Below are 24973 nucleotides of genomic sequence, written 5' to 3'. Positions count from 1 at the left end.
CATAGCTCGTGAGATATTGTGTCTAAGTTGTCAGAATGTCACTGTCGTACTGTATGTCATTGCAGTATGGGGTCAAACAAATGTCTATATCTCCACGAATATTCCACAGGCGAAACTAAAACTTTACCAAAGTTTGTTTGATACATGTGAGACTTTGTGCATAAAGTTTTATCAAAATCCGTGAATGTCATGCAGGGAGCCCTTGATCACTTGACATGGAATAACCCGTTTTCATGTAGGCCTCCCTTCCTAGAGTTCTCTTGGGAACGAGTCTTGCTGCAGCCGATTCCCTCCTTTCTTCTGAAGGTGGTTTCTCCTTTTCATATCTACCAGGCCATTGTCCATACGTTCTTGGGTAGTTGGGAGGGCTCTTTGGAGTAGAGACAGTTGTGCAAACTGGATGCCCATAGGGTCCTTCACCTGTATGTTCAGCATTCCCAGGAGTTCCGTCAGTCGGATCGTCTTTTTGTCCTTTTAGCAGGTTCTCTTAAGGGGAACGGTGCTTCCAAGGCTACAATTGCACACTGGATCAAGGAGGCAATCGCTTTGGCATACCTTCTTCAGAACAAACCTGTTCCAGATTTTCTCAAAGCTCATTCCACTCAAGGTCAGGCAGCTTCTTGGCGGAGTCTTCTTTTGTACCTCCGGTGGATTTCTGTAAAGCTGCAGTTTGATAGTCTCTCCATTCCTTTGTTCGCCACTACCATGTGGACGTTCAGGCATGTTGAGACACAGTGTTCAGTGAGTATATTCTTGTGGCAGCCCTTTGGGGGGTCCCACCTATGATGGGTACTGCTTTGGTACGTCCCATCCATTCTGTGCCAGTGTAGAGGGACAATAAAGGAGGATAAATTAGGTTATTATCCCAGGACAAGCAGGAAGCCTATTCTCACATGTGGGTGATGTCATCCACGGAGCCTGGATGCGTACAGCCTCGCAAGTAGACTTGTTTGTAGAAAAGTCAGAAGTTTTTAGTCTGCCGCACCGCACATGCACGAGTGCTTTCCCGCCCAGCACAGGGCGCATCACTTCAGTTCTCAGTTTTCTGCGGAGCCGAGAAGTCCGTATTTGACGGTCTGGGCTGAACTTAGTTCGCTTCGTGCCTTCTCTCATCGCGGCTCGTGTTTTATTTTACTTCTTACTGTGTTGCTGTGTTTTTCTTTTGGACTTTGTTGTTTGTTTGTTGTTGTTTTTTTAAAAGTACTTTTATCCCAGGACAAGCAGGCAGGTATTCTCACTAGTGGGTGATGTCATCCGACAGAGCCCCGATGCGGATGTCTCACAAGGCTGTCTGATAACTTCAGAAATTTCGAGATGCCCGCACCGCGCATGCGCAAGTGCCTTCCCGTCCGATGCTCCGGGCGTTTCTCCTCAGTTCTTTTCTTTCCGCTGAGCTGAGAAGTTTTGCTTCAATTCTCTGCGCTGAGTGAACCCGTGTTCTTGCCTTCTACTGCCGTGGTTTTGAGTTATTTTACTCTTTATCGTGTGTTTTGTTCATTCGTTTATTTATTTTTTTTTTTTAAACATTTCTTCCAGAGATTTGACCGGATCGGCCGCGTGGCTGAGGCCCCGCTCCTTCAATCTCGCGGTGGAGCTTTTTCGGCCTATGTCCCGGCCGATTACCGGTTTTAAAAAGTGCAGCAAGTGCCAGCGCGCTATTTCATTGACGGACCCGCATTAGAAACATAGAAAGATGATGGCAGAAAAGGGCCATAGCCCATCAAGTCTGCCCACTCTATTGACCCACCCCTGCAGTGTCTTGGTCCAGAACATATTCCGAAATCGTGCCAGCCTTGTTCCACTCTCACAGCACGTGCTTTCAAGCGTCGCTGTTTCCTGTGGGAGTCGATGTTCAAGATGGAAGCTGCTAAGGAACCTTCGGCTTCAACTTCGACCAGCGCTTCGCCTGTGCCTGCGAAGTCGTCTTCTACTCCTGCTGCATCGGGTGTCTTGAAGCCGGCCTCTTTCGTCCCGGCTTCGACCCCGCCTCCTGCTCCGGTGCCTCCTTCGGTCTCCTCAGATCAGGTACCTCCTCAACCATCCCCCCGGTGGTTATCAAAGTGCCGAAAGCTTCTAAGCCTAAGCACTCGACCACTCGGGACCGCGAAGACCGTTCAGGAGGTCCCACTTCGGGTGCGGCTACCTCCTTGTCGGCTTCGCTGCAGTCGATCATGGAGGCTCAATTCATTGATATTATGACCACCATGGGGCCCAAGTGGCTGGCCACAATCCAGGGTGGGCAAGCAGTCCCTCCTCGAGGGGGCGAGCCGCCCCCTCCTCCTCCCCCTCGCCACTCGCTCTTGCTGCTCGGGGAGGAGGAGCGGCGCTCGGCGGCCGGTTCCTCGAGGCGTGCTTCGTTTAGTGACATGCCGCCTCTGGAACCCATTCCCCCTCCGGGCGAAGACATTTGGGATATTCCTTTGAGTAGTCGAAGCCCTGGGCATCGCCAAGAAGAGTTCTTCCGCACTCCCTATCAAGCATGGAATGCGGCTCGAGAGGCGTCGAGCCATCCTCCTCTTCGTTCTACGGCTTCCAGCCCTATCTACTCCTTGGAGGCCTCTGGGGACCCGTCTAAGCATCGCTGGTCCAGGTCTCCTTCGAGACACAGGGAGGGGCATCGTTCCAGGCATTCTTCGAGGCATTCCTCTAGGCATTCTACAGTCTCGCCTCAGAAGAAACTTCCTCGTGTGGGGTATTCCTCTTCGGATGTCTCCCCTCCTCCGGGGCCGGAGTACGAGGATCCCTATGGCTCTTTCTCGCCCTGCCAATCACAAGTCTCCTTGGATCCAGAGGCTTCGACTTCATCCAGCCCGTCCCGCTGACCTGTGTTGGCGGACCAATTGTCTTTTTCATCTTTTCTCAGGCAGATGGCGGATGATCTCGACATCACCTTGGACTCCGGTTCCCGATACTCCAAGGAATACCTGGATACCATGCATCTGCCTCATCCTCCTGCCAAGTCGCTTCATCTATGTCTGCACAAGCTCCTCGACCAAACCTTCATGCGATGTTTTGAGACACCGTATTCTATTCCTGCCGTTCCTGGCAAATTGGATGCCAGGTACCGCACGGTGCATCACAAGGGGTTTGAGGGCTCCCAGCTCTCTTATCAGTCCCTGTTGGTCGAGTCCTACCTCAAAATATCTCATCCGTCCCAGGTGTATGCCTCGGTGCCTCCGGGCAGAGAGGGCCGGACAATGGATAAATTCGGGAGGCGCATCTACCAGAACTCGATGATGGCATCCAGAGTTCTCAATTACACTTTCCATTTTGCCACTTATTTGGAGTTCTTCCTGCCTGTGCTTCGGAAGTTTACACCTTACATTGAGTCTCAGGCTCGTTTTGAATTTGAGGAGGTGGTCGCCTTGCTCTCCCAGCTGCGCCTTCAACTGATGCAATCCTCCTATGATGCCTTCGAACTCTCAGCACGAGCTGCTGCCTGCTCCGTGGCCATGCGTCGCTTGGCCTGGCTTCGAACCATTGACATTGGCCCGAACCTCCAGGACAGGCTTGCCAACGTCCCCTGTGCGGGTGCTGATTTGTTTGATGAATGTATTGAGACCGTGACGAAGAAGCTGTTGGACCATAAAAAATCTTTCCAGTCCATCCTTCGTCCCAAGCCTAAACCTGCTCAGTCTCAACCTTCTCGACCGCCCTTGATCTATCAGCGGCGTTATACTCCCAGGCAGGCTACTGCTTCGAGACAACCAGCGAAGAGACAGCCTCCACAGAAGGCTCAGCAAAAACCTCAGCCTTCTGCTGTCCCTAAGGCTCCTCAGCCTTTTTGACTCTCTGGTAGGGAGCATAACCAACCCCGTTCTGCTATCATCTCTCTTTCCAATTGGGGGTCGCCTCCATCATTTTTATCATCGATGGACGGCTATTACCACCGACCTTTGGGTCCTTTCCATCATCAGGGAAGGATATTCTCTGCAGTTCCATCGGGTCCCTCCGGACCACCCTCCAAGAGAGTATCCTTACAACTTGACCCAGACTGCCCTTCTTCTTCAGGAAGCTCAGGCTTTGCTCCGGCTTCGGGCCGTCGAGCCAGTCCCTGTGGACCAACACAACCGGGGGTTTTACTCCCGGTACTTCCTTGTTCCGAAGAAGATGGGAGACCTGCGTCCAATTCTGGACCTCAGGGTCCTCAACAAGTTCCTGGTCAAGGAGAGATTTCCCATGCTGACCCTTGCTTCTCTCTACCCCCCCCTCGAGCAGAACGACTGGTTATGCTCTCTGGATCTAAAAGAGGCCTACACTCACATTCCCATACATCCGGCCTCTCGCAAGTTCCTCAGATTTCGGGTGGGACATCTGCAGTATCGAGTGCTTCATTCGGCCTGTCCTCGTCTCCTAGAGTCTTCACGAAGTGTCTGGTGGTAGTGGCCGCTGCACTCTGGAACCAGGGTCCTCAGGTATTTCCCTATCTCGACGACTGACTCATCAAGGCCACCTCGGCTCCTGGGGTCATCTCGGCGACCCTAACAACGATTTGGTTCCTGCAGAGTTTGGACTTCGAGATCAACTTCCCAAAATCTCATCTGCAGCCTACCCAGTTTCTTCCCTTCATCGGGGCAGTTCTGGATACTATTCAACTCAGAGCATTCCTTCCACCACAGCGCCTGGATGCTCTTCTTCATCTCTGCCAGTCAGTGTCTTCTCGCCAGTCCATCTCAGCGAGACACATGATGGTTTTCCTGGGCCACATGGCTTCTACGGTTCATGTGACTCCTTTTCCCAGACTTCACCTCAGAATTCCTCAGTGGACCCTGGCTTCTCAATGGACTCAGGTGTCAGATCCTTTGACTTGTCACATCCTAGTCACTCCTGCTCTTCAGCAGTCTCTACGTTGGTGGATGATCTCTTCAAATCTATCCAGAGGTTTGCTGTTTCACACTCCTCCCCACCAAAAAGTTCTCACGATCGATTCCTCGACCTATGCATGGGGAGCTCATCTGGACGGTCTTCGCACTCAAGGCTTCTGGACCAGTGCGGACCGCCTATGCCATATCAATCTTCTGGAACTCAGGGCGATCTTCAATGCTCTTCAAGCGTTTCAACATCTGCTTCACGACATGGTGGTCCTCATTCGCACGGACAATCAGGTCGCCATGTATTATGTCAACAAGCAGGGGGGCACGGGCTCGGCCTCCCTCTGCCAGGAAGCTCTCAGAGTCTGGGATTGGGCGATTCGCCACAACACCTTCCTCAAAGCTGTCTACATTCAGGGGAAGGACAATGCCTTGGCGGACAACTTAAGTCGTCTCCTCCAGCCTCACAAATGGACCCTCCATTCTAGGCCCCTTCATCAGATCTTCTCTCAGTGGGGGACGCCTCAGATAGACCTCTTTGCTGCCCCCCACAACTTCAAACTGCCTCAATTCTGCTCCAGGATCTACACCCCTCATCGCCTCGAGGCACATGCCTTTCTGCTGAATTGGGGGAATCGTTTATTGTATTCGTTTCCTCCATTTCCTCTCATTCAAAAGACTCTGGTCAAATTGAAATCCGACCATGCCACCATGATTCTGATAGCTCCTTGGTGGCCCAGACAGCCTTGGTACTCCCTTCTACTTCAACTCAGCAGCAGGGAGCCATTCCTTCTTCCAGTGTTTCTTTCACTGCTTACTCAACAACAGGGATCTCTTCTCCATCCCAACCTACAGTCTCTCCACCTGACAGCTTGGTTCCTCTCAATGTAACTCCCCGCCAGTTTTCCAAAGCGGTGCGGGATGTGTTGGAGGCTTCCAGGAAGCTTGCTACTAGGCAATGCTACTCCCAAAAATGGACTAGATTTTCTACCTGGTGTGTTTCTAATCATAAGGAGCCTCAACGAGCCTCCCTATCTTCTGTTTTGGACTATCTTCTGCACCTGTCTCATTCTGGCCTCAAGTCTACATCGATAAGAGTCCATCTGAGTGCAATTGCGGCTTTTCATCAGCCTCTGCAAGGGAAACCTCTCTCTGCTCATCCTGTGGTTTCCAGATTTATGAAAGGACTTTTCCATGTCAATCCTCCTCTCAAACCTCCTCCAGTGGTTTGGGACCTCAACGTTGTCCTTTTTCAACTTATGAAATCTCCTTTTGAGCCTCTCAACAAGGCTCTGCTGAAGTTTCTCACTTGGAAAATGGTTTTTCTTGTTGCCCTCACTTCTGCTCGCAGGGTCAGTGAACTTCAGGCCTTAGTGGCGGATCCACCTTTCACAGTATTCCATCATGACAAGGTGGTCCTTCGCACTCATCCGAAATTCCTGCCTAAAGTGGTCTCTGAATTTCATCTCAACCAATCCATAGTGTTTCCTGTGTTTTTTCCAAAGCCTCATTCTCATCCTGGAGAATCAGCTCTTCATACTCTGGACTGTAAACGTGCTTTGCTGTCTCGAAGCGTACCATCTCCAACTGGATGGCGGCTTGCATCTCTGCTATGCCCAGGCTGGATTACCCCTTCCCTGTAAAGTCACAGCCCATAAGGTCAGAGCAATGGCGGCCTCTGTAGCCTTCCTCAGATCGACACCGATTGAGGAGATTTGTAAGGCTGCCATTTGGTCCTCGGTTCATACCTTCACCTCTCACTATTGTCTGGATACTTTCTCCAGACGGGATGGACAGTTTGGCCAAACAGTATTACAAAATTTATTCTCCTAAGTTGCCAACTCTCCCACCATCCCATTGAGGTTAGCTTGGAGGTCACCCACTAGTGAGAATACCTGCCTGCTTGTCCTGGGATAAAGCAATGTTACTTACCGTAACAGTTGTTATCCAGGGACAGCAGGCAGCTGTTCTCACGTCCCACCCACCTCTCCTGGGTTGGCTTCTCTGCTAGCTACCTGAAATGAGGAGACACGCCCGGAGCATCGGGCGGGAAGGCACTCGCGCATGCGCGGTGCGGGCATCTCGAAACTTCTGAAGTTTCTTCAAGTATGCTTGTGAGACGTCCGCATCGGGGCTTTGTCGGATGACATCACCCACTAGTGAGAATAGCTGCCTGCTGTCCCTGGATAACAACTGTTACGGTAAGTAACATTGCTTTTTCGACGCGTGACTGGCAGGGCCTGTCGCATGTCCTCAGCTTGCGGGCTTCGATTTTGTGGCGGCTATCTTTCCTGCTATGTCCCAGCCGGTCATGGGCTTCAAGAAGTGTAGCCAGTGCCAGCATGCGATCTCCCTCACTGTCTAAACAAACCATCTCCAACTGGATGGCTGCTTGTATCTCTTTCTGCTATGCTCAGGTTGGACTGCATCTACAGAGTCTAGTCACAGCCCACAAAGTCAGAGCCATGGCAGCTTCAGTAGCTTTTCTCAGATCTACTCCTATTGAGGAAATTTGCAAAGCTGCCACCTGATCCTTGGTTCATACTTTCACCTCTCATTATTGTCTGGATGTTTTCTCCAGACGGGATGGCCACTTTGGCCAGAGAGTATTACATAATTTATTCTCCTAAGTTGCCAACACTCCCACCATCCCATGCTGGTTAGTTTGGAGGTCGCCCACATATGAGAATAGGCTGCCTGCTTGTCCTGGGATAAAGCACAGTTACTTACTGTAACAGGTGTTATCCAGGGACATCAGGCAGCTATTCTCGCAACTCACCCAGCTCTCCTGGTTGGCTTCTCTGCTAGCTATCTGAACTGAGGAAACGTGCCCTGTGCTGGATGGGAAGGCACTCGTGCATGCGCAGTGTGGCAGAATCGAAACTTCTGAGTTTTCTTCACGCAAGTCTGCTTGTAAGGCTGTCTGCAGCTGGGCTCCATGGATGACGTCACCCACATGTGAGAATAGCTGCCTGGTGTCCCTGGATAACACCTGTTACGGTGAGTAAATGTGCTTTACTATACCTGTTAACAGAGGGGTTTATGCTCCTCTGCCAGCAGGTGGAGACTGAAAACACATTGACTTTTGGTTGCGTACAAGTGGGCTTTGCAGTCCCATCTACAATCAGTCTGACAAATAGCCAAGCAGGAACTAAGAACTAAAGAACTGTGAACTATAAACACACCAACCCAACTCTCAAATGGAGAAGTCCAAGTAGTTGTCCGAATTGGATAGGGGAACAATGTTGGATACTGTTTGGATAATGATTAGAATAAGAACCTTTAAGGCGTTCTCACAGTTGCCAGCTAAGCCAGACAAACCAAATGCCACTGCTCTTATTATACTCCCCCAAAAAAACAAGACAAGATACTGCAGAAAAAAACACTAAATAAAAACGACAGGGTGGATGGGGTCTGTGCCTGTCTGGAGGATCTAAAAAGAAAACTCTGTGACAGTCTGGAGGTATTAAAATAAAGAAAATTAGCAAGAACCTAATTTCTCCTTTCTCTATACTCGGTGAGCTGCTTTTTATTTATATTTTCTTATGCCTCACATGCAGCAAATTTCTGATGTCTGTCACTGTGGGGCCCAGACTAAGGGTGCTGAGTATATTGTTGGGGCCATCTTCACATAACTATATCAAAGACTTTGCTGAAATCAAGTACAGCATTTAAAGTGCTTTTCTCTGATCCTACTGTCTAGTTAGCCAATGAAAAGAAATGAGGACGAAGAGTCAAATATTCTCAAAAAATATTAAGCCATACAACAGATTACATTTATTTGGAGTAGATTAAACTGCAGTTTTTGGTGGAATTCTTTGTCATATTTATAAAATGGAAAGAACATTAGCTATACAGAAAGGAAATTATAGTAAATTTCAGGATGTTGGGGGGCCATTAACAGATTATTGTAATGAATAGATAACATTTTCCCCTTAATAGAACAAATGAAAATGTGGGGGGGAAGGGGGACTTCTAATCTTTTATTAAATGTTCTGATTAGTAGAAAATAATATAATATATGAAATACGTGATTGCATATGATATGATGTGGGTGGGAGGGATTAAATATTAATATCTAAAGGGATGTACGTAAGTACAAATGTTAATTCCTGATGCACTTGCTGTAAGTTGTTAAAATGAATGAAGAATTAAAAAAAAAAGAAAAGAAATTCATCAGTCTGACATAACTTGCTTTTTGTTTTTTGGATTTAGCTTATGCTTTTTTAATCGTAGGCCAAGGCATGCTAAATTCTAATGCAGAAGGTATATATATCTGTTACCAGATATATACAATATACAATCTTCAGTTGTATCTGAGGCATTGAAGGATTAAGTGTTGTCCCAGATCACAAGGAGCAACAGAGGAATTTGAAGCTGGTTTCATGATTGATTGCTGCTCTACCGTTAAGCTACATCTACTCCATTAGGCTGCTTCTAGTAAAAGCCTCTGATGGGGTTTCCATTGTGTTTGTGTTTCCATAATTTTTCTGACCAAGTTGACTGGGTTGCTTAAGTAAACTTGCCCTGTGTATGTTGCCAGCAATAATTGGAATATAAGTATATGTGTTTATCCTTTTCATTTTAGAGCATCGATACATTGAACTATTCCTGAATTCAACTGCCGGTAGTACTACTGCAATGGGATGCTATGGCAGAGAAGGAATGGGTATATATATTGAGCTTCATGTCAAATGTTGGTAATATTTTGTAGACCTTGATTTTGTGTGTGTTCTCACGAGCTGTTCTCTCCCCCCTCCCTTTTTTTTTGTCTTTTAGCAGATAATCAAACAGGTTATGGCTCCATGGGCAGAATGGGAATGGGAAATTATGGTGGATGTTATGGCAATCCTGATGGCATGGGTGGATATGGTAAGCTTTTGTTTCATTGAGTTCTAGCTTCTAATTCTGTGATGATTGATTTTATTTCTCTCCCCCCCCTCCCAGCTCATAATATAAATAGTTTAGCTAAAATGAAGTGAACCATTTTTAGATTTTTGCATTAGTGGCATTAGACCTGGAGAAAAATCGGTTTCTTTAGCAAGTCTCCACACCGGCCCACTTCACTGATGGGTAATAGCTCACCATGACCAGCAGATGGACACTGAGATAAAACTTTTGATATAATACAAGTAGCTGTGCTTCCCCCTAATATATTCAGTCTGTTGTCAGTCTCCAAGCAGATGTGGGTTAGTGTAGGCCTGTTAGAAGTTAAGTGGCCTTGTCCCTGTCTGGTGCCGGACTGAGCTTGGGGGGGGGGGGGGGGGATGACCCTTTCGGGGGTCTGTCTGACCTCAGGGGTGTTGCACTCGATGGGTCACGAGTTGAGTCTCTCCCTCCATTTCTTCCATCTGCCCAAAATTTAGTAGAGGTGCCTCTGCTATAAGTCTTGCCACCAATAACTTTAATTCATAGAGCAGTTCAGAATCTCGGAGAGAACATGAACTCGCAGGCCTTGAGCATGCGCACATGCTCAAGGCCAGCACAGAAGAGGAAGCCGACATGCCGGTGCTACATTAAAGAAGAGGGCTCTGGGGGACTTCAGGTTGCGGCGGGAGGGGGGGTCCGATCACGGCGGGGGGATGCCAGATCGCGGGGCGGAGGGTGCCGGTTACCAAGGGGGGGGGGGGGCTTGCAAATCGAGGGGCGCTCGATTTCCGAGGCGCCGATTTTGCGACTGTTTTGGTCGTCTTGCAAAACACTTGCAAACCGGTGCACTCGTAAACCAAGGTACCACTGTACTTAGGTCCCCCTTCTCCACAACCCTAAAATCGCTATTTCTTTAATTGTCTCTCCAGACTAGCATAGCTCACCATGACCAGCAGGTGGAGACTGAGACACAAACTTTTGGCTGAAGTACAAGTGGACTGTGCTTTCACAAATACAATCAGTCTGCTCTGTCTCCAGCAGGTGGCAGTGGTAAGCCTGTGCAGTGTAGGCCTGTTGGATTTTATTTAGGATTTTGTTTAGGCCTTCTTGTTCTCGTCTGTGGTGCCAGATTGAGCTTGCGGGGATCTGTCCAACCTCGGGGGTGTTGCGCTCAACGGGTCGAGTTCCTCCACCTCCCTGAAATTTTTTTCACTAGAGGTGCTTCAGCTGTAAGCCTTGCCACAAGCTTTGAGAGCCAGTAGGGTCTGTTCAATTGTCCCTTACAGTTATATTAAAAGAAAAAATCCCAAGGCAGTGCCAGTCTGAAGGGAAGCCTTCTATTGAGGTAAATTGCATTTAATTGCTAACTAGCACTTTTATTTTTCAGCTAGAAGCTGTTTTCGCAATGAGCACTTTTAAAAGGGCCAGAATGCTCATTGTGTTCCCGCCAAGCGGCCAGCCTATGTTCATGGTGTGTCAGCTGCCACAAAGGGGAATCCAGGCTTCAGATGCCGGCGAGTAGGGATCCCCTTCATGAGTGCTTCATGTATCAACAGCAGGCAATGGGGAAGCCCGAGCTCGTCCACACAGGGATTTCCCCAGCTGCTGAAGGTCAAGGGGGAGGAGTTTTCCATAGCGCAGATAGTGCTGGGGACTCTCTTACTGCTGCTGCCGGCTTGCCTGTTTTAGCGCCTGAGGTGGTGCAGGCCTCGGAGTAGTTTTTTTTGACGGGTCTTGCGCCGGTTTTGGTGGGAAACTTCTCCATGTCTACAGCCTCAGGTGACCTTCCCCCTGTATTGGACAGATAGGCAGGTTTTATTGGGTCTCCTGCTTTAGCAGTGTGAGTCCTGCTATGCTGCCAGGTTTTTTTTTCTTTTTGTATTAGCCTTGTGCAAGGCTTATCTTCAGACAGCTGGGGGTCTTGTTTCCCACCTGGAGATCTTGGGTTTTTCAGTGAGTCTTTCGCCTTCCGCGTCCACCCCTGTTTGGGCGCCCCCCCCCCCCCCTCAGCGCCAGTTGTGACCCTGTCTCCCCCTCCCCCCAGCTCCATCCAAGCGGCTGAGGGTTGTGTGGTACGAGTTTTTGTTTGAGGTGTTTTTGCCTGATGAAGACTTGGACCCTTTAGGGAACCAATAAGATACTCTCAGGGAGATGGATGCCGCTGGCGAGTATTTCGCAGAACCGCCAGCTGGCGAGGACACATCGGTGGTTCTCATTTTTCAGCGAGAAGAGCTCCAGGATCTGCTTATGCAGGTGGACACAAAGGAGGACGCAAAGGAGCCCCTGCGTGTATTGGACCCCTGCTTCAGTGGAAAGTGCGTCTAATTTGTCTATGGCCTCAGGCGACCTTCCTCCTGTCTTGGAAAGGTAGGAACAGGTCTTGCATGTGTCTTCTGCTCCTAACATGAATGCTGTGGTTCCACCGGGGATTTTTTCCCCTCAGATTTGGTGTTGACCATATGCAAGGTTTATTTACAGTTGGTTGGGGGTCCTGCCTTGGTGCTGAGGGTCTCTGGGTCGTCTGGGCTTTTTTTCTCTTCCACAGCCACTCCCATTCAGTCTTCTGCTGTAGCTGCCACTGTCCAACATCCATTGGCCTTCAAGCGGCCGAAGGGATGAGGATTCTTTTCTGGCTGATCAGTTTTCTCCAGATGAGGACTTGGATCTTGGGGAGAACCTTCCAGATCCGTCAGGATCTTTTTGGATGGAGACATTTTAGAGGCGCTGGTTGGCGAATATGCATTGGTTGTGCATATATTTAATCAAGAAGAATTGCAGAAGCTCATTCTTCATGTGTCTTCCGTGTTACACTTTGAAGAAGAAACTAAAGACCCCCCTTGTGTTGTGAACCCTCTTCTGAGATGGATCTGGTCAGCATCCCACTTTTTTCTTATGCATCAGGATATTCAGGATATAGTGCACGCTCAGTGGAAAGTTCTGAATGCAACTTTTCGCATGGCATAGTTCATAGCAAAACTCTACCCCATCTTTGATGGCAATAGAGATACTTTTAAGTCTCCTGTGGTTGATGCAGTGGTCTCAGCTATCACACACAGACATACCATTATGGTTGAAGGCATTTGGTCCTGAGAGACCCCCAGGACCGTAAGATGGAGGCTCTACTTAAAGAAAGCTTTGATCTGGCTGTCTGTTGGCCCGGGTTTGTTTATGATGGTTCTTCGCTGGATGATGAACACTCAAGATTCTTTGGGGGAGGGCACTGATGTTTTGGATGGTGTTTTTTTGGGAGACGCCAGTTAGTGAGGATGCGTCAGTGATGCATATTTTTCACCAATAAGAGCTGCAGGAGCTCATTCTTCAAGTGATTTCAGTTTTGCATTTTTGAGGAGGCAGCTAAGGACCCTCTGCTTTGGGGAATCCAGTCAGCATCCCCCTTTTTCCCTATGCATCAGGATATTTGGAACGTGGTGTATGCACAGTGGAAGATGCAGGATGCATTTTTTTTTTACAGTCCATGGCCATACTTTATCCATTCCTGCTGGAGTTAGGGATACTTTTGAGTCTTCTGTTGTGGGTGCGGTGGTCTCAGTTAGTGCTCGTCGACACATCGTGCTGGTTGAGGGCAGTTTGGTCCTGAGAAATCCTCAGGACTGTAAGATGGAGCTCTTAAGCAGAGTTTTGATGTTGCTGCCTTGGCTGTACTGGCGGTGATTTGTGGCAGTCTGGTGGTCGTAGCGGGTCCTGGACTGGGAGTCAGCTGACTGGTTCTTAATGGATAAGGAGGTGGCTAAAATTGAACTTGGCGTGTCTTATCTCTTGGATGCCATGTTTGATCTTTTGAGGGCATCACCCAAGTCATTGGTCCTCTGAGTAGTGGCTCTCTATACCCTGTGACTTCGGGGTTGGTTGGCAGATGCAGCCTCTTAAGTCTAAGCCCAATAAATTTCTTATTTCGCGGTTCCTTCCTCTTTGGAGAGAAGTTGGTTCAGGCCTTGAATGGTGCCTCGGCTTCTGGAGGACCAACATCGCCAAGCGCCATGGGGTGACTCCACCTGTGTGAATTTCATAGGTTCCGCCCTAGGCAGTGATTGGCCCCTTTTCCTTCCAGAGGTCTCTTCTTTCAGCACATGCAGTCCTTTCAGGGAGTCCACTGTGGGGGGTTGGGACTCCACCGATGGTTCTTCATCCACCCATCCATCCCAATGACTTGCTGCAGGTTCTTCCCCAGTTCCAGTAAGAGCCCATTTGTGGGAGTTTTACTGGCGGTGGACAGAGATCACAACAGATCAGCACCTCATAACCTTAATGTGTTAAGTAGCTGTCTTCATGATCCTCAGCAGAGCCACCAGGCACTCAAAGTAAAAAGAAAAATGTAAAGTTAAGGGAGACAATCCAATGACGATTTGGAGCATAAAGCCAAGCACTGTGAAAGATATTTTGAGTGCCTGGTGGCCCCGCTGAGAGGATCGTGAAGACAGCTATTCAACACATTAAGGTTATGAGGTGCAATATGAATATATGATTATCCCAGGACAAGCAGGCAGCATATTCTTAACGTATGGGTGACGTCACCGACGGAGCCCCGGTACGGACCTTTTTAACTAGAAAGTTCTAGTTGGCCGCACCGCGCATGCGCGAGTGCCTTCCCGCCCAACGGAGGAGTGCGTGGTCCCCAGTTTCTTCGTTTCCGCGGAGCGAAGAAGACGCGTGTGCTTTCAACGGCTGTTGAAAACTCTCTTTTTGCCTTCCCGCTCGCGCTTTTTTTGATCTTTTTTGGTCATTTTCCCTTTCGGATTCTTTTTTTCTACTTAAAAAAAATTTTTTTTCTCTAATTTTTCTTTGTTTCTTTAACCGGCCCCGGCGGGGCCTGTTGTAATCATACAGACCTCCGGGTTTGATTTTGCGGAGGCCGTGTTTCCCTTCATGCCCCCCCAACCGGGCTTCAAGAAGTGCCAGCGGTGTGCACGCCCGATCTCTCTAATGGACCCACACAATTGGTGCCTGCAGTGTCTGGGTCCAGAGCATCGGGCTGACACTTGCACCCGCTGTGCTACTCTTAAGAAACGCACACTTAAAAACCGGCAAATCCAGCAGAATCTCCTCTTCGGCACCAGTTCTGCCATGGATCCGGCCCCGACGTCGACGGCGCCGCCTAAATCGGCACCGACCACATCGACACCGCCTGACCCTTCTTCGGGGTCGATAGCGCCAGGTAAGCCGGCTAAGAAGCCTTCCACTTCCCTTGAGCGCCCTCCAGCCACAGCGGCGACACCGGTCCTTCCGGCGTCCCGCAGTTCCCGTAAACGCTCCGCTCCGATCTCGGTGAGTGCCTCGTCATCGGCCTCCTCATCGCCGGAGCGTCGAGCAGCACCTGTGGTACCGAAGAAAACTAAAACGGTACCGGTGCCCCCATTGGAGGACCGCATCTCGGCCATCCTCCAGGACAAATTACAGGAGCAGCTACAGCAGCAACTCCAACACCTTCTACCGACCCTGCTGGCACCGCTCCTTCCGGTGCCGGACCGGCCCAAGCCTCGCACCATCCCACCGGTGTCCACCCCCTCGGTACCACTGAACACCTCCATGCCGGTCTTATCTGCCCAGCCTGAGCTCCAGACTTGCACTGCGGAGGACCCCTCCCGGTCCCGGGATCGACTCCGGTCTTCCCGGGACCGCGTTCGGCACCATTCCTCCCGGGACAGGGATCGACACCGGTTTTCATCTCCCGGTACCGTATCCATGCGCTCTGGCAAATCTCTTTCCAAAACCCGCCATACTGAGCCTGCCGTCAGAGACCCGGACTTATGGGAACAATCCCCACTCGGTACCGAGGAGGATGCCTCTTCCACAGATGAGGAACCCTCTATGGCTGATACCACATCCAAGCCTGAGCAATCCTCTTTTACGAAATTCCTTCGGGAGATGTCAGCGGCTCTTTCAATCCCATTAGAGTCCGACTCTAAAAAGTCCCAGGCTTTTTTAGATGCCTTGGACTTCGACCAACCTCCCAAGGAATTTCTTAAACTGCCCGTACATGATATCTTACGGGAAACATTTTATAAAAACCTGGAAAACCCCCTTACTGTCCCGGGTGCCTCCAGAAAACTGGACAGTTTATACCGAGTCATCCCTATTCCGGGATTTGACAAACCTCAATTGCCTCATGAGAGTCTCCTTGTGGAGTCCACATTAAAAAAATCCCAGGGCTCCAGTGTTTATGCCTCCACCCCTCCTGGCAGAGAGGGTAAGACAATGGACAAATTTGGAAAGCGCCTGTATCAAAATGCCATGCTGGCTAACAGGACAAACAACTATACCTTCCACTTCTCCTTTTATATGAAACACCTGGTCCAGCAACTTTCCGCCCTGCAAAAATACGTTCCTGAGCGTAAGGTCCCGCTTTTCCAACAGCAGATTTCCAGCCTCCTTCAACTCAGGAAATTCATGGTGCGCTCGATTTATGATTCTTTCGAACTCACTTCCCGAGCCTCCGCACTGGCTGTGGCCATGCGACGCCTAGCCTGGCTGAGGGTGTCTGACCTTGACATAAACCACCAAGACCGCCTCGCCAACGCGCCCTGCCTTGGTGATGAACTTTTTGGAGAGTCTCTAGATTCCACAACACAAAAACTTTCGGCTCATGAGACCAGATGGGACACGCTGATTAAGCCTAAAAAGAAGACTCCACCTGCACGACCTTACAGGCCTCAGTCCTCTTATCAACGCAGGTTCTCTGCCAGACCGCTTAATCCTCCTCAGCAGCAATCTCGCCGTCCTCGCCAGCAACAGCACGCTCAGGCACGCCCTCAATCTCACCAGCCGACCAAGCCTCTGCCTCAATCTAAACCTCCTCAGCCCTTTTGACTCCTTTCTCCAGGACATAGCCAGTCTCCAACCCTCGGCGCCTCTTCCTCAACCAATCGGAGGCCACCTCACCATTTTTCTTCATCGCTGGGAGGTCATCACATCAGACCAGTGGGTACTCAACATCATTCGCCACGGATACTCACTTCATTTTCAGACTCTTCCATCCGACAATCCTCCCGTAGAGTCTGCGTCTCACTCCTCCCAAACTCCACTCCTCCTAAAGGAGGTCCAATCCCTCCTCCTTCTCAATGCCATCGAAGAAGTTCCCCCAGACCAACGGGATCAGGGATTCTACTCCCGCTACTTCCTGGTACCCAAGAAAATAGGAGACCTTCGTCCCATCCTCGATCTCAGGGACCTCAACAAGTGTTTGGTCAAGGAAAAGTTCAGAATGCTCTCCCTTGCCACGCTTTACCCTCTTCTGTCTCAACACGACTGGCTATGTTCCCTAGACCTCAAGGATGCCTACACACACATTCCAATCCATCAGACTTCACGTCGCTACCTCCGCTTCCAGATACAGCATCACCACTATCAGTACAAGGTGCTGCCCTTTGGTCTCGCATCATCGCCCAGGGTGTTCACCAAGTGCCTTATTGTGGTAGCGGCCTTTCTCAGGTCTCACAACCTACAGGTGTTCCCCTACTTGGACGATTGGTTGGTGAAAGCAACTACATCTCCACTTGTGCTGCAAGCCACTCATCAAACCATCTCTTTCCTCCATCTCTTGGGGTTCGAGATCAATTACCCCAAGTTGCATCTGCTTCCCACGCAGCGCCTTCAGTTCATCGGAGCAGTTCTCGACACCAATCTGATGAGGGCGTTCCTTCCCTCCGACCGGCTCCGGACTCTGCTCCACCTCTGTCGGCAGGTGCTTCTTCATCAGTTCATACCTGCTCGACAGATGATGGTCCTCTTGGGCTACATGGCATCGACGGTCCACGTTCTTCCCCTGGCACGACTCCACCTCAGAACTCCCCAGTGGACTCTAGCCAACCAATGGTCGCAAACCACAGATCCTCTTTCGCATCCCATCTCTGTGACATCGTCTCTTCAGCTCTCTCTTCAATGGTGGTTGAACTCCTCCAATCTTTCCAGGGGTCTCCTTTTTCATCCACCCCCTCACTCCATGATCATTACCACGGATGCCTCCCCTTATGCGTGGGGAGCTCACCTGGGAGATCTTCGCACCCAGGGACTCTGGACCCCTCAGGAGCGTCGACATCACATCAATTTCCTGGAACTCCGAGCCATGTTCAATGCGCTCAAGGCCTTCCAGCACCTTCTCTACCCTCAGGTTCTTCTCCTGTGCACAGACAATCAAGTCGCCATGTACTACATCAACAAACAGGGCGGCACCGGATCTCGCCTCCTGTGTCAAGAGGCTCTCAGCATTTGGACCTGGGCCACGGCCCACAGTCTCTTCCTCAAGGCTATCTATATCCAGGGCGCACAGAACTCCCTGGCCGACACTCTCAGCCGCATCCTTCAACCTCACGAGTGGACTCTGCATCCCCCCACGCTCCACTCCATCTTTGCTCGCTGGGGCACTCCACAAGTGGACCTCTTTGCAGCTCCTCACAACCATCAGCTGCCCCAGTTCTGCTTCAGACTCTCCTCTCCTCACCGTCTGGCCCCAGATGCATTCCTGCTCGCCTGGACGAATCGGTTCCTCTATGCCTTTCCTCCACTGCCTCTAATGTTGCGGACGTTATTCAAACTCCGCAGGGACGGAGCCACCATGATTCTCATCGCTCCTCGGTGGCCCCGCAAACATTGGTTCTCCCTCCTGCTCCAGCTCAGCTCCAGGGAGCCCATCCCTCTTCCTGTGTTTCCTACTCTACTTTCACAGCAGCATCAGTCTCTACTACATCCCAACCTGTCCTCGCTCCACCTGACAGCTTGGTTTCTCTCGGGCTGACCTCTCCAGAGGATCTATCTCAGCCTGTCCGTCGCATTTTGGAAGCATCCAGGAAACCGGCCACCCTCCAATGTTACCATCAGAAGTGGACCCGGTTCTCCTCTTGGTGTCTACTGCATCATCATGATCCCACCTCGTTAGTGGTGGAACCTGTGCTGGACTATTTGCTCTCTCTGTCAGACGCTGGCCTCAAGTCTACTTCAATCAGAGTCCACCTCAGTGCCATCACTGCGTTTCATAAGCCTATCCTCGGAAAACTTCTCACGGCTCATCCACTGGTTTCCCGGTTCATGAGAGGCCTCTTCAATATCAAACCACCTCTGCAGCCTCCTCCGGTGGTCTGGGACCTGAATGTGGTTTTATCAGCCCTCATGAAACCTCCATTTGAGCCTCTTGCAACAACTTCACTCAAATTCCTCACATGGAAGGTGCTTTTCCTCATTGCCATCACCTCTGCCAGGAGGGTTAGTGAGCTGCATGCACTGGTTGCAGACCCACCTTTCACCATTTTTCACCATGACAAGGTGGTTCTGCGTACCCATCCTAAATTCCTTCCCAAGGTGGTCTCGGCTTTTCACCTCAACCAGTCCATTGTGTTGCCTGTCTTTTTCCCTAAACCCCATTCTCATCCTGGGGAACAGGCGTTGCACACACTGGACTGTAAGCGTGCCCTGGCTTACTACCTTGACCGTACCAGGGCTCACTGCTCGTCTCCTCAGCTCTTTCTGACCTTCGATCCTAACCGTCTTGGTCGTCCTGTCTCTAAACGGACGCTTTCCAATTGGCTTGCTGCCTGCATTGCGTTCTGTTATGCTCGGGCCGGTCTCTCACTGGAAGGTGCTGTCACGGCCTACAGGGTCAGAGCTATGGCTGCTTCTGTTGCTTTCCTCCGTTCCACACCCATCGAGGAAATCTGCAGGGCTGCCACTTGGTCCTCAGTTCACACGTTCACGACTCACTACTGTCTGGATGCCTTCTCCAGACGGGATGGACACTTCGGCCAATCTGTGTTGCAAAATTTATTTTCCTAATGGCCAACCATCCCTCCTCCCTCTCTGTTAGCTTGGAGGTCACCCATACGTTAAGAATATGCTGCCTGCTTGTCCTGGGATAAAGCACAGTTACTTACCGTAACAGGTGTTATCCAGGGACAGCAGGCAGATATTCTTACGACCCACCCACCTCCCCGGGTTGGCTTCTTAGCTGGCTTACCTTAACTGGGGACCACGCACTCCTCCGTCGGGCGGGAAGGCACTCGCGCATGCGCGGTGCGGCCAACTAGAACTTTCTAGTTAAAAAGGTCTGTACCGGGGCTCCGTCGGTGACGTCACCCATACGTTAAGAATATCTGCCTGCTGTCCCTGGATAACACCTGTTACGGTAAGTAACTGTGCTTTACTTCCATTATTCTAAAAGTGTAGTTTATGATATAGCACTTCTATAGAGGTTTGAAAGAATTGCCATGGGTGAACAAGGTTATGTCACTGCACATAAAGTTCAAGCAATGGGCACGTCAGTCGCTCACTGTCATTTTACTCCCTTTGACATCTTTAAAGCAACTACAAGGCCCTCCATGCATACAGTCACATCCCACTACTGTTTGGAGAATCATTCCAGTCAGGATAGTCTGGCCAAGCAGTTCTACAAAATGAATTCTCTATTTAAATGCCAACTTCCCTCCAACCCTTATCCTGGAAGCTAGGGAGTCCCACATGTGAGAATATGCTGCCTGTTTGTCCTAGGGTAAAGCGCAGTTACTGTAACCGGTGTTAGGACAGCATCTCCCCTAGTTGGTTTCTTAGCTTTTTTTTAGGGAGTTGATAGTCCCACAAGTTGACATCGGGTGGGAAGGCACCGCGGCGCATGTATAGTACAGGCAGTTTTAGGACTTTGAAAATTTTTGTAAAGTGAAAGTACACTTTAATAATGTGCATACCGGACTCCATGGATCACGTCACCCACATGTGGGAATATCTTTCTGCTGTCCTTTTGAATGCTATCATGTTTGCTTAAAAGAATTATTCTTAACCTTGAATTTTTATGTCTATTAAAAGCACTTTTTAAATTTATTTTCTAGGTCGTGGAGGGGGGAATACTGGAAATAGTGGCGATTACTACGGTCAGCATGCTGGCATGGGTGGAACTGGATGGCGTGGAATGTACTAGATGTTGACAATTTCTAAAGCACCCTGGAAGAAACTGAATTCACTTTTTTTTTTTTTTTGTATATCAAAGGGCATTTCTTGCAACCACTTCAGTTTGGAAGCCTTTCTGTAAAGAACTGTGCAGTACCCAGCTGCACAATTTGTTGGAAACGTAATAAAGGCTAGTGTTTGGTAGATAAAGGCTCAGTTTATCGTCAAAGGCTGCAACCAGATTCATATTCCATTTTGGCACACTTCCAGCTGCTATGTACTAAGATTTTTATTTTTTTTTTTACAATTTGCTGTCTCTGTAAAATATAGCTGGGTACTGCATAGCAATAACTTCTACAAAGACTTCCAGTTTACGAGTTGGTTTCAAGGACACTTAAGCATGGAGCAGCCCTTTTGAGGATTTCAGTGTCTGAAGGAATTGTTCTTTTCGGAATTTAGTAAGCTGTGGATTACAAGGGGAAAATCTTTCTGTAGGTTTTAATTGTTTTATTCCATATGTTGAATTTGAATAAATTTTTATATTCAAACCACTGATGTCTATATACTTTCATAACCCTTTCTAATAAATGTTCAGTGTTTAAATTTATTTGCAGTAAATTAAACTGATGAAAATGGGAAGAAAAAATGTTCAAATGATCCATTGAGTGTAACTTTCACTGACTTTTTTATAGAACTGGTTAGTACCAAGGGAGGAGTAAGATTTAGAGTCTAAGAACTGCAGGCAAAAATGGTTAAATTTCTAGCTTGGCAACTATTTGGCTGCAGTTTGAGGCCTCGTGTCACTGCTGATCATGCCAAATGGGGGACAATAGTTTGTATGTAGTGTCCACAGAGAACTAGACTTTGATCATTATTTAACTTATCTGCAGTGGTGATACATACATTGCTGTGTCCACAGTCCAGTAAGTATGGTTGACCTTTTTTATTGCAGTCTGTGATGCTAATTTAGTCTACACATATTGCTCAGATGTGTTAGGATGCTTAGGTTCCTTGTCTGACTTTCATATGCTGCTTGTTAGGTTTTTTTATTTTGCTTAGAATCAAGTTTACTTAGTTAATTTGCAGTGAAAGTGGTTTGTTCTGCTTATGCTTTAATTCCCTACTCATAACATTATCAGACAATGTGCTGGCCATTTTATAATAAGTGTTTACATAGTTTTAATAAACATAATTATTCTAAAACAAATGTGTGTAATCGGCATTTATATATAAATTACAGATTAATTCATTAAGTACTAATAAACGCACCATAAGTGATACAACAGTGTACAGGTCTCCCTCCATATTCGCAGGGATGGGGGGGGGGTGCTCAGCCCCTTTTGAATACCATAAATTTGCAAATACTGTATGCAGATTGATTTTGTATCAAAGTTTAAGAACTCCTAGCTGCCATCCTAGAGATTACTTCAGGAACTGGTGTGGAATATTAACGCTCTACAATAGAGGCGACCATCGGAATGGCTTGCTATCTTACCCAGTCGCTTATTAGTTTGTGTAGCAGCAGTGGGTCAGCTAAGGCAGGGGGTCTCCACCCCTGGTCCTTGGTCCACTAGCGGTCCGCTGCCGTCTGACAGCCGGGCCTGAGAGAACTGCCGGCAACGGGCATCTCTTCTCTTGCCATCTCCATCCCTTCCCTTCAACTTTGTAGGTGCTCTTCAGAATTTTCTGTTTGAGTGTCTGCACACGGCAACATTCTCACAAGTCCTGTGCGACTGCCCCAAAGTTTCTCTGATGCACTTCTTGTTTCTGCTTGGGCGGCTTGCATCAGAGGGGAAGCTTTGGGGCAGTCACTCGGGATTTGTGAGAACGTTGCCACGTCCGGACACTCAGAAACAAAACTCTGAAGCGCATCCGCGAAGGTGAGGGGAAGGGAGAAAGGTGGCCCGACGGGGGGAATAGGTTCAGTGGCACTGAAGAGGAGGGAGAGTCGCTGAAAGGGAGAGAGGAGAGCAGACTGAAGAGAAGTGGAGAAGAGAGGAAGGAGCAGACGCTGGATGGAAGTAGGGAGGGGAGAAGATGCTGTTTGGGAGATAGGGGAACATGCTGAAAGTGGAGAGAGGAAGCAGACGCTAGAAGGAAGTGGGGAGGGGAGAGAAAGGGGAGCAGACGCTGGATGGGACGGGAGAGAGGAACAGACACTGGATGGGAGAAGATAGGGGAGCAGACTAGAAGTGGAGAGGAGAGGGCGAGCACATACTGGATGGAAGGAGGGGATAAAGAGCACGTGCTGGATTGGGGAAGAGGAAAGCTTTAGTGAGATACTGGAAAGAAATAGGTAGAAAAATTGAGAATGAGAAGAGAGACAGATACCAGATCTGAAGGGAGGAAAAGAGGAGAGAGAGGCTAAAAACCACCTGGGGGAGGGAGTGAGATGGAAGGGAAGAAGATAGGTGCCAGACCGGTGGGAGGGGGGGGGGGGTGGATGGAGAGAGTTTCTGGTAGAGGCATAGAAATAAAGCAGATGCCATATGGAAGAGACAGAGAGAAGGCAGACAGTGGATGGAAGGAAGAGAATGACAAGATGAAAGCAGACACAGCAAAGGTAGAAATTTCTGTCGTTTTTGCTAGAAATGTAATATATATTGTGTATAACACTGCCCTATGACCCTTCCCCCCGGAGAAAAATTTGCTTCTATAAAAGCGGTCCTTGGTGTCAAAAATGTTGGGGACCACTGAGCTAAGGCACAAAGCTCCCCTCAGTGCAGAGCAGCACTGCTCAACCACTCTGGAAATGCTGTCTGTCTCGGCTCTGTTTTGCAGCATAGCTTATTCCAGGACAAGCAGGCAGGAAGCCACCATTTGAACCACTGGCATCATCATTCCTCAAATTCTGAAAGTGGAAAGTGGTCTTCCTAATTTGCATCACTTCAGCTTGACGCATCATTGAACTTGAAGCACTGGTTTCAGATCTACCTTATACCACATTTTACCATGACAGAGTGGTCCTTTGTACTCATCCTAAATTCCTACAAAAAGTCATTTTGGAGTTTCACCTCAACTAGTCTATAGTTCTGCCTGTCTTTCCAAGACCACATTCACATCTGGGTGAAGTTACACTTCATACTTTGGACTGTAAATATGCTATGGCTTTTTACCTGGATCAAACAAAGCCTCATTGAACCTCTACTCAGCTATTCCTCTCATTTGATCCTAGTGGGCTGAGAACACCGGTTACCAAGGGAATTGTTTCTACATGGTTAGACTGCTTCTCCTGCTACTATGCTTGGGCTGGGCTGCCATTGGAAGGTCATGTCACAGCTCACAAAGAGCAATGGCAGTCTCAGTTGTTTTTCTTTGTTCTACTCCTATTGACATCTGTAAGGTTGCCACCTGGTCCTCAATACATAATTTCGTGTCCCATTACTGTCTGGAGACTCAGTCCAGATGGGACAGTCGATTCGGCCAAGCAATTCTTCAAAATTTATTTTCTATGTAAGTGGCAACTTCCCTCCATCCCTTCCGCAGTAGCTAGGCAGTTGTATTTGTGTGAATATGCTACCTGCTTGTCCTGGGATAAAGCAGTTATCCTGGGATAGCGGGCAGATATCTTCACAACCCTCCCACCTCCCCTAGTTGGCTTAGCTTTTTTTTTTTTTTTTTTTTTACCTAAACTGATGTTCCTACAAGCTGACATCGGGCAGAAAAGCACTCAGACGTGTGGTATGGGCGATCTCGAGACTTCTGAAGAAGTTAGTAACAGTACACTTTTGCACTGTCTACTGGACTCTGGTAGACATCACCCATCTGTGAGAATATCTGCCTGTTGTCCCTGGATAGCATCTGCTACAGGTAAATAACTGCTTTAGGAGCAGCCACAAACTCCAGTGCAAATCCTGACCGTTTCCCCACTTTTCAATGACCCTGTGAGGAAAAACACAACTCACAATATGCTATATTTGCACATAAGCCAATCGCATCTACTTTCATATATTAATGCCCAGTGATTCAAACAACAACATCCGCTCACCTGGAAGTCATGAAGACTAAATGAGAGAAGGCGAGTCCATAAACACATTTTAGGAAGTAGACATTCTTTGGGGGGTATAGACAGGGGTGAGTACTGGTCAGAAAGAGGCTTGGAGCACAATGACTTCTTTCCATTTTTAGTATTTGGCATCAAATACTTTTTACTGTAAATTACAGTATTGCTAGCTTGTGTTAGAAACATGCAAATAACTGACGTGAACAACGAATTTGTGAATATGGAGAGAGACCTGTACTTTAATATTTTTTACAGTGCAATAGGGATAATAATAATAACAGTTTATATACCGCAATACTGTGAAGTTCTATGCGGTTTACAAAGATTAAGCAAAGGTACAAATTGATTGACTTTAAGAGGGGAGGAAGAAAGAGGGTTAATAGGACAGAAAATCCATCTTTGAGGA

The 24973-nt window shown here is 48.7% G+C and overlaps 1 protein-coding gene across 5 annotated transcripts in view; it reads left to right on the top strand.

Annotated features, from left to right (window-relative positions):
• Positions 1-21116, top strand: part of HNRNPH3 (heterogeneous nuclear ribonucleoprotein H3) — a 179171-nt gene extending 158055 nt beyond the window's left edge. For 4 of the 5 annotated variants that reach the window (XM_033941603.1, XM_033941604.1, XM_033941601.1 and 1 more), the window contains 3 exons: positions 9400-9480; positions 9591-9683; positions 20507-21116. In XM_033941603.1, coding sequence (XP_033797494.1) covers positions 9400-9480; positions 9591-9683; positions 20507-20595 — 263 coding nt within the window. In that variant the 3' untranslated portion in view covers positions 20596-21116. The remainder of the gene's footprint in view (positions 1-9399; positions 9481-9590; positions 9684-20506) is intronic. The other variant, XM_033941602.1, reaches the window with a different exon arrangement.
• The last annotated feature ends 3857 nt before the right edge of the window (positions 21117-24973 follow it).

Source organism: Geotrypetes seraphini, chromosome 4 (genome assembly GCF_902459505.1).
Source record: "Geotrypetes seraphini chromosome 4, aGeoSer1.1, whole genome shotgun sequence".
NCBI classification, from domain to species: domain Eukaryota; kingdom Metazoa; phylum Chordata; class Amphibia; order Gymnophiona; family Dermophiidae; genus Geotrypetes; species Geotrypetes seraphini.
The sequence above is the reverse complement of the archived record's forward strand: the minus strand, read 5'-3'. Positions and strand labels throughout refer to the sequence as shown.